This window comes from Myotis myotis, unplaced genomic scaffold (assembly GCF_014108235.1).
Source record: "Myotis myotis isolate mMyoMyo1 unplaced genomic scaffold, mMyoMyo1.p scaffold_m19_p_20, whole genome shotgun sequence".
Classification (NCBI taxonomy): Eukaryota; Metazoa; Chordata; class Mammalia; order Chiroptera; family Vespertilionidae; genus Myotis; species Myotis myotis.
Window position 1 is genome coordinate 1,202,547 of NW_023416325.1, and position 9,675 is coordinate 1,212,221.

Genomic DNA, 9,675 nt, shown 5'->3' on the forward strand with positions numbered 1-9,675 from the left:
GCACCCCCTACTGGGGGCTGAGCCTGCAACCCGGGCAAGTGCACTGACCAGGAATCGAACCATGACCTCCTGGTTCATAGGTCAACGCTCAACCACTGAACCACACAGGCTGGGCCAGAGCATTAGCTTTGAATGTTTGCTGCCTGCCCTCAGGGTTTGGGCATGGGTGCTCGGCCGACTGGCTGGGCGGGCCAGGGGAGGGGAGGACACGTGTGCAGGCGCTGCACAGGTACGTGTGAGAAAGACCTGGTCCCCACCCTCATGGAGTTAAGACATTTTTGGAAAAATTATTAGTATCCGTTTGGCTAAGTGCTAATAAATAAATGAAGAAATGAGGAGGCAAGGTCAACAGAAAGTGGCTGAGCGCCAAGAGACTTTCCAGAAGCTGAGGGTGGTGGTCACGGTGTCAGGCAGCAGCCAAGATCGACCAGGCTAAGGCAATGGAGCTCCTCGGGGCTCTGCTCCAGCTTTGCCACGGAGGGGAGGCAGCCAGTGGAAAGAACGGAAAATGAGGAAGACAAGGCGAGAGAATGAGCCTATCTTGAAAGGAACTTGACATCACAGAGGAGGGAGAGGGGACTCAGGTGAGGAGGGAGTGCTGGACCCCAGAACATGCTTAGGGGATGGCTAGAAGGAGCTGGGGAGCCCCAGGGAACCCTGCTGGGAAAGGGTAGTCAGTGAGGGGAAGTGGGGGGCCAGGGCCCGTGGGGAGCTCTCTAGATCACCCTTGACAGCGAGGGGCAGCCCGGCATCAGGTCTCCCTAAAGCCATAGGTGCTGCCCCTGGTTGGGTAACTTGGCTGTTTGGAGCATCGTCCGGATATGCCAAGGTTGGAGGTCCGATCCCCGGTCAGGGGACATAGAAGAATCAATCAGTGAATGTGTGGCTGCGTGGAACAACAAATCAATATTAATCTATAGGTGCCGGAGCAGCCAGCAGGGGCCTCAGCTGCGGGCTGAGGTGGTGGCAGTTCTGCAGCCTGAACCGAGGTTAACCAACGGTCTGAAGACGACCATCCCAGCCGTTGGTGCGGTGGGGGTGGCAGTGTCTTAGAATGAACACGAAACTCTGACTTCACATCAGACTGGAAATTCTCTTCCCACAATCAATAATCATCCAGAGGATTTTACAGACTGGCGGAACTCGGAGAGCCTTAAAGGGCACCTAGCCCACAATTTCTTAACCTATGTAAACCTCCAAACCACCCCCCCAACCCTATCCTCCCCTCCCCCACTCCCAGGATTTCAGATACTCCCTCTTCCCCTGGGGGAGGGGAGCCTTCCCTGCTTAGGAATCCACGGGGCTGCTGTGGGTCTTTGCCAGCCAGGGAGGCTGTGCCAAGCTTCACTTGCTGTGCCCTGAATTCCAAAAACAACGGGCACTTAATTCCCGTTTTCCAAATAGGAAATCATGCCACCGAACATGCCTTTTCTGGCTGCGTGAGCCCACCCACCGCACGCTGACATGTCCCCGAAGTGTGCTGTCACCCCAGGCAGTAATTATGGTTTTCTCCCCTGATAGTGGTTTGCACAGAAGAGCCTGATAGAAAAGGGGCCCCCAGCGGGATGAGGACGGATTTAATTATTCCTGGACACTTAGGGATTTTACGTGCAGGGTTTACAGGCAGACTCTCACCCCATCGCTCATCGCCTGGTCTGATCTACTTAGCGTTCTTTCACACGTAACATTCCCAGCCTCACATGCCCATCCTTTCTATTGCTCCTTTGGTCACAAAGGTGGCGTGGGGTGGGGACAGGAGCACGTGATGAAGGGCCAGCAGGCTGGGGGCTGGGCCCTGGACTGCAATAAACTGTGTAACCTTTGGTCTGTCTCTTGGCCTCTCTGGGCCTCCATTTTTTGGTGTGAGAAGTGGGGACGATGGTTCTCCCAGTCCTTGCCTCATGGACAGGGGTGATGGTAAGGGTCAGGTGAGACCACGCCTTGGGGGACGTGCTAAAAGCAGTGAACCTTGCGCTGACTGGTCTGGCTCAGTGGACAGAGCGTCGGCCTGCGGGGGACTGAAGGGTCCCAGGTTCGATTCCAGTCAAGGGCACGTGCCCGGGTTGTGGACTCGATCCCCAGTAGGGGGCGTGCAGGAGGCAGCCAATCAATGGTTCTCCCTCCACATGTGGTTGACTAAGAATGGGAAAGAGGGCATGTCACCTTCTTTGTTCTAAACACCATACTTCTGTTGATATGATCAAGTTACTCCATTGACAGAGGGACAGGGGAGAGGAGGACAGCAGGAAGTCGAGCAGAATGTATTTTCCAAGTCTCCGCTCTGCCAGTCTCCCCTGTGGGCCTGTGGGAGAAAGGGTTGCCTCTTGGGAGGGCCCCATGGGAAGAAGGTGTTTCATTAGGAAAACTCAGTGAGCCACGGCAACAAGGAGTCGCAGGGCATCGCAGCCCTAGGGAGACCAGTGTGGGAGGGAGACAAGTCTGCTCAGACCTCAGGCAGGAGGGGAGACAGAGAGGAGAGGCGTCGGTTTCATGGCGACAGGTGTGGGGCGGAGATAAGGGCTGCCTGCAGATGGATGACACGTGACTGCCGGGGTCTAAACAGTGTCAGAGATGCTGAAGTGAGATTTCCCGGGGACACAAAGGGGGTCCCAGGAAAGTGAGTGGGCCTCGAGGGATGGGAGGATGTCGGTGAACATGGTTTTAAACAGCAGGGGTGGGGTGGGGGGACGCCTGGATGATTCCGCCGTACAGTCATCCCCAAAGCTCCGCACTGGCCCCTGAAGACCATGCAGGGAGCCCCTGTTGGTTCACTCCCTGCAGGTGACACTGGCTCATAAGCCTGTGCTAAACATGCCACAAGCATTATCTCAGCTATCGTCTGTGAATTATTATTATTATTATTATTATTATTATTATTACCCCATTTTCCACATGGGGAAACAAGGCTCACAGAAAGCAACTCACCTGGTTGGAATCCAAACGCAGGCATGCTCCGTGTCCACAGCCCATGCCTCGGCACATCAGGGTGGGCAAAGGGACCCACAGCAGCAACCCTAGCTGGAAGGTTTCTGAAGTGACGATAGAGGTAGCCTGGATCTTAAATGTCAGGCTAAGGAATGTGAACTTGATCTTGCAGGTAGTGGGGAGCCATTGACGGTGTTGGGACATTGATCTGGCAGCCTTCCAAGGACAGGACGCAGGGAAGAGGAAGGGCCCCGAGCCGCTGAGGAAGGCTCTGTGCAGCAGGACGGCTCCTCGCCAGCACTCCTCTGCATTTCATCATCGCCTTGTCCTTGAGGCCGGCTGGAGTCTGCCCTTGACATTCAGTCGGTGCGTAAATCCCAGCCTCTCAGGCCAAGGCCCCAATGAAAAGAGAAAAATGGTTTTTACAGGGTGTGGAGCAGTGCATGCGCGTGTAGCCTTGAGCCAGCTGTCCCGCTCCACTCTCACTAGCTGTCACCCTGGGCGGGGCGCTAACCTCTGAGCTCACTTCCACTTGGAAAATGGGGTGGAGATTGGCGCCCACCTCGGCATGAAGATCCAGGGACACGGGGCATATTAACAGCACCCAGCCCAGGCCGGGCCTTGGGTCAGTGCCCAGAGAAGGCAGGGGTGTGTGTGTGTGTGTGTGTGTGTGTGTGTGTGTCTCCCGTGGGCGCTGTGCCTGCCCCTGGCCCACAGTGCCCATCCCTCACTGACACTCGAGCAGCTGCCATGACTTCCATCTTGCCTGAAGAATTGGTATTCCCTCCAACTTTACACGTTGCTCAGACATTTTATTTTTTATTCTTTTAAATATATTTTTATTGATTTCAGAGAGGAAGGGAGAGAGAGAAACATCCATGAGGAGAGAGAATCATGGATCGGCTGCCTCCTGCACACCCCACACTGGGGATGGAGCCTGCAACCAGGGCATGTGCCCTTGACCGGAATTAAACGGAGCCAAACCGGCTAGGGCTGCTCAGACATTTTAAATTCATTGATTTCTCTTCTTTCCTTGGAAGACACCAGACTCATTTGTAGGACAGTCCTTGTCCCTTCGAATTGGAAGGGCTGGCTGAGTTACAGGATGGAATCTATTTCTTTTTACCACTTACATTGCTTCCCCCCTCTCCTTATTACAAAAGCAGTCATATGCTCAGTGTTCTTCACACAAGGCAGAGATGAAGAAAACCACCATAATCCTACCATCTGGACATAATTACGGTTGGGGTTTTAGTTCTTATCCTTCTAGCATTATTTCAGAAAAAGGGATATACACATTGGTTTTACACACACACACACACACACACACACACACACACGATCTTACCACAGACACGTGCTGTTATCACCACTGTTTCAGTTATTAAGACATTGTGGCCGAAACCGGTTTGGCTCAGTGGATAGAGCATCGGCCTGCGGACTGAAGGGTCCCAGGTTCGATTCCGGTCAACGGCATGTACCTGGGTTGCGGGCACATCCCTAGTGGGGAGTGTGCGGGAGGCAGCTGATCGCTGTTTCTCTCTCATCGATGTTTCTGACTCTCTCTCTCTCTCCCTTCCTCTCTGTAAAAAAATCAATAAAAAAAATTAAAAAAAGACATTGTGAACATTTCTCCCATTTCTCATCCTCATCCTTTTTAAGGGCGTAATAGTATTCTCTTGTACCAGTGCCCTGTAGTGCGCACCTAGGTTGTTCCTCATTATTTGCTACTAAACTACAATGAGCAGCCAGCCTGCTGGCTAAATGTTCACCCAGCCCATGATTATTTTCCCAGGGTAAATTTTAGAAATAGAACGGCTGGGTCAAAGTTTTTCTAAAAATATATTTTTATTGATATTTCAGAGAGGAAGGGAGAGGGAAAGAGAGATAGAAACATCAATGATGAGAGAGAATCGTTTGACTGGCTGACTCCTGCATGCCTCACATTGAGAATGGAGCCTGCAACCCGGGACATGTGCCCCGACCAGGAATTGAACCATGACCTCCTGGTTCATAGGTCGATGCTCAACCACTGAGCCACGCTGGCTGGGCTGGGTCAAAGTTTTTGACTGTCAAGTTGGCCTTCCCACCAGCAGGATTTGAGAATGACCAGACCACATCTCTTTGCTCATGCCAGGTATTACAATAACAAAACCTTCTGAGTTTAATAAGTAAAAGTCTATCTAGCTATTTCTGTTTTGCAAATCCATTCGTGTGGGCCTGAGGATGTAGAGGGGTGTAGTGGATGCTCAGATTTGGTGCCCGGATCCCCCACAGGAGTGGGATGCTGGAAGTGCTATCGCCAGCGGCCTCAGCTGTCAGCCCCGTCAGAGGTCAGCCACGCCAAGAACTGCCCTGCCCCATTCTGCCTCCTTCCTAGGCAGCAGCCTCAGTGGGTGATTGACGTGACTGTACAGGGCTGCCCTCTTGCCGGCCAGTGTAGCTCAGTGGTTGAGTGTCGACCCATGAACCAGGTCACGTTTCAATTCCCGGTCAGGGCACATGCCCAGGTGGCAGCAACGGATCCTCAGTATGGGGTGTGCAGAAGGCAGCCGATCAATGATTCTCTCTCCTCATTGATGTTTCTCTCTCTCTCCCTTCTTCTCTGAAATCAATACAAACATATATGTATATCTATCTATCTATCTATCTATATATATATATATATATATATATACCTTTTTTTTTAAAGGGCTGCCCTCTCACCCTGCTCAGGACAGCTCTGGAAGGTCATCCCGTTCTCAGAACTCCCTGGGGATCGGGGTCAGCAGAGGCCTCCGCTGAGACTGCGCCTGCATCTGCCTTCTCCCTCTGCCAGTTCTGTTTCCTTCCCTTCCTTCGCTGACCCCCAGGGCACTTCTTAATAAAGCTCCTGTGCACTGAAGAGTCCATTTCCCAGGGATCCCAGCCTGTGATAGGCAGCATCCTTGTGTCCACCGGGGACGAGCCTAGAATGTTCCGAGGGCTGGGCTTTCCTTTTTGTTTTGAGCTGCCAGGACAATTTGGACTCCACCCAGAGCTGAGAAGTTCCGCGCCTTGGCAGGCAGCCCTGCAGGACCTGGGCTTCTGGGTAGCCCCCGCTGGGTTAATTAAGCAGCCAGCAGGGGAAGATTTACTGCACGGTGATCCTTACGCCTCTTGACACCCCTTTAAGATGATGTCTCCAGAAATCAGAGGAATCGTAGCTGCCATTGTGCAATCTCACAGAGGGTATTTCACAGATGAGGAAATTGGCTCAGAGCAGGGAAGTAACTTGCCCAAGTTCACACAGCCAGGGAGCGCTGGTGCTTGAATTCACCCAGGACTGTCCATTCTTAAAAATCAGTGCTCTTTACACTTCCCTCCAGCCACTCAGTGGTAATAATAATATGGATTATTGGATCATCATTCACGTTAAGTGACACGGAAACTGCAAAGCACTTAATACAATGCCTGGTTCATATTAAGAAGCTGACAAATGTAAGCTATTGATCAGAAACTCCCCCAGGGCTTCCCTGTCTTAGAATAAAATCTGAACTCCTTTAGCACGGCCGACAAGGCCACCCGGTATCTGGCCCTCTCTCTCCCTTCCTCCCTCATTTCAGGTCAGTGGGTAAACCAAGCTCACACTGACCTCAGGGGCTTTGCACTTACGGTTCTCTTTTCTTGGAATGCTCTTCCCCTTGATCTTTACTTGGCTGAAATTTCCATTCAAAATTCCATTCAGCCCAGCTGGCGTAGCTGAGTGGTTGAGCGTTGACCTATGAACCTGGAGGTCACAGTTTGATTCCCGGTCAGGACACATGCCTGGGTTGCGGGCTCCATCCCCAACGTGGAGCATGCAGAAGGCAGCCCATCAATGATTCTCTTTCATCATTGATATTGATGTTTCTGTCTCTCCCTCTCCCTTCCTCTCTGAAATCAATAAAAATTAAAAATAAAAAAAGCATTTTCCCTTGCACAACTAGAACGGGTGGAGTAAGGATTCAAACCTGTGAGTACCAGGACAAACCAAACTCTTTAGAGAGGCAGAACTCTAGCAGGAGGCTTCGAGTTCTGGCCTAATTCAATCATCAGATGGGTTATGGCCCAGAGAAGCACGGCAGCTTGCCCGGACACACAGCAAGTTCAAGGCGGGATGGAGACTAGACTCTGGGGCCTGGGGTGCCCCACAGTGCTCAGGCCAGGGGTTTTTTTTCCCAGCTGAGGCCATAGCGCCTCCCCATGGCCAAGCCAGTCAGCTCCCCTCTACACGATTTAAGAATGGAATTATCGGTTTGGAAGACAAAGTTGCAGGTCACATCCCCAACCCTAGCTCATGTTTTTGAAAACCAGAATTCTTTGGAAGTTAATGGGAAACCCAGAATAATGGAAACTGCCCTTCAGATGTTTGCAGAGGACTCTGAAGTGGTCCCAAGGAACTGACCAGTGACGATCGGGCCGAGTTAATAAAGCACCAATCCGGAAGCAGGTCTCAAGGACAGCTTACATTTATTTGCTGATGACTCTGACTAATCATACTTCAAACACAGCAGAAGTTAAGAGTCTGTCAGGTGAAGCCATTTCGTAACAACAGCTAAACGTGGTCCGTGGACAGTGCTGTGAGCATCTTCTCACGCTGAAGCCTTGGCTTCAGGCAAACAGCTGGCGGGTGCACCTGGTCCATAAGGCCTCGATGGGCGTCTCCGAGGAACTAGTTCTCATACTTGTGCTTGATGTGTTTCCACAGCTTCTGCATTTTAAAGACAAAAGCCACAAACTTTAAGTTTCCCCTCTCACATTTTACAATTATACTCCCACTGCCCTGGTCCCTAAAACAAGCTGGAGAGAAAGTCTTACCACGTCCTGACAGTTGCAGCGGGAAAATTGGAAGCAATACCAGGCTTGTCACACATTCCTAATGTTTATAAAATGCTTTGAGCCCTGGCTGGTGTGGCTCAGTGGGTTGGAGCGTCCTTTTGTACACCGAAAGGTCATGGGTTCAGTTCCCATCAGGGCACAGGTGGCAGGTTCAATCCCCAGAAGGGAGGCAACTGATCCATGTTTCTTTCACATCCATGTTTCTCTCCCTCCCTTCCTCTCTCTCTCTAAAATCAATAAAAACATATCCTCAGGTGAGGATTAAAAAAAAAAAAAAAAAGCTTTGATGCTCTCAGTCACCATGTGAAGTAAGTGGGAAAAGATGTTATTACTTTTATAGGAAGTTGAGGAACCGAGATTGAGGGATCTGCCCCAAAGTGCAATTACTAAGGAACAGAGCCGGGAAGATGGTTCACTTCTTCAACTCTAGGTATGACTTAGGGACCCTAAGCATAGAGTCCCCAAAACACTTCACACTGAGCCATTCTCCTTTCCTCAGACCTGTGCTTCCTGGGTCAGGGACTGGCTGGACTCTCATTCCTAAAAATACAGAAGTCATGACGACACACTTCCACGTCTCTCCCAAACACGGGGAACGGCGAGCTGCTTGCAGGAGATGGAACTGCGGTAGGAGCTTTATACGGGCAGAAAGCTGCCCTGGCCACAGGCAACACAGCGATCGTGAACAGAACGAATTACATTACAAACAGAACGAATGGTGGGACAGGGCTATCTGCACAAGACGTTTCCTAGTATGAGCCACGATTTAATGATATAAAGTCTGCACAGCACCCAGCCCAGCGCCTGCCTGATTCCCCACCTCATGCTTCCAATTTCTCCTGAGGAATGTAGATGTTATTTTCTTCCTTTTTTTAATCCTCATCTGAGGACGTGTTTTTATTATTTTTTTAGAGACAGAGGAAGGGGGGGGGGGGAGAAACATTGGTAGGTTGCCTCCCCCACGCACCCCCACCCGGGATCAGGGATCGAACCCGCAACCCGGGTATACAAATGTTCTTTCCTGAGTGGCACCACCTGGCAGGCACGGTGGCATCTTGCCTGTATCTCGAATAATATTCACAGTAAATCCGAGGTCGTTACTGTGATCTATGTCACGGGTAGAAGTGAAGCTCAGAGATGCTAAGAAACTTGCCCAACTTAACGTCACAGCTATAAAGAACCGAGGCCCAGTATTCCCACGCAGGGCTCCGATTTCACAGCCCGGACTCGGAACCACAGTGAACGCCGCGCCGCTTGCGCGGGAAGCCCTGGGAACCGAAGGCGCCATCGGAAAAGGCAGCCGCGAGGTCTACGGGGACAGATGTCCTTTTCGCCATGTCCACCGCTCCAATCTGCCCTTGAAACCCTCCGCGGAGACAGGGGGTTCAGTCCCAGCCCTGACTTCCTGGTGCTGCAGCCCTAGGACGTCCTTGGCTCTCCCTAGGCTTCGGTCTGCAAGTGGAAAAGTGGGAGATCGCAATATTTAAACGCCCTGCAAAGTGGACTCTATGGACCTCGTTTGACGGTTTAGGATTCACCCCCGGCAGAAAGGGCAGACGGTAGTCTGCAGACAGAAGACGCGCAGGGTTCACCCCTCTTCCTCGTCAAGGTGCACTGCGCCCCGTCCCACTTCCCTTCCCACTGACACGCTCAGGTGGGCCCAAGGTCACGGATGGATGGCCTAGGCCCTCACCCCCTGGTTGATGTGCTCGTAGATCGCGTCCGCGCCTTGATCCAAGGCACGCTCGAGGAACAGGGCACCCACGGCGATGGTTAGGGCAAAGGTGAAGGTTCTGCGGAAGAGCAGGGAGTACAGCCTCCCACTTAGCGTCGGAGCCGCCATGTTTCCCCACCGCCGAAGTCGCGACACCGCGCCTGCGCCGCGGCCGACCTTGCTCTCCAAAGGCCTCC

At 52.0% G+C, this 9,675-nt stretch overlaps 1 protein-coding gene across 1 annotated transcript; it reads right to left on the reverse strand.

The window, feature by feature from the left end:
- Window positions 1-7,548: 7,548 nt before the first annotated feature.
- LOC118678367 (cytochrome b-c1 complex subunit 9) lies at window positions 7,549-9,652 on the reverse strand. Its single transcript, XM_036353986.1, has 2 exons — window positions 9,458-9,652; window positions 7,549-7,636 (listed from the first exon to the last, which is right to left on the reverse strand). Exons 1-2 carry the CDS (start codon window positions 9,605-9,607, stop codon window positions 7,598-7,600), a joined length of 189 nt encoding a protein of 62 aa, XP_036209879.1. The 5' UTR covers window positions 9,608-9,652; the 3' UTR covers window positions 7,549-7,597.
- Window positions 9,653-9,675: the final 23 nt, after the last annotated feature.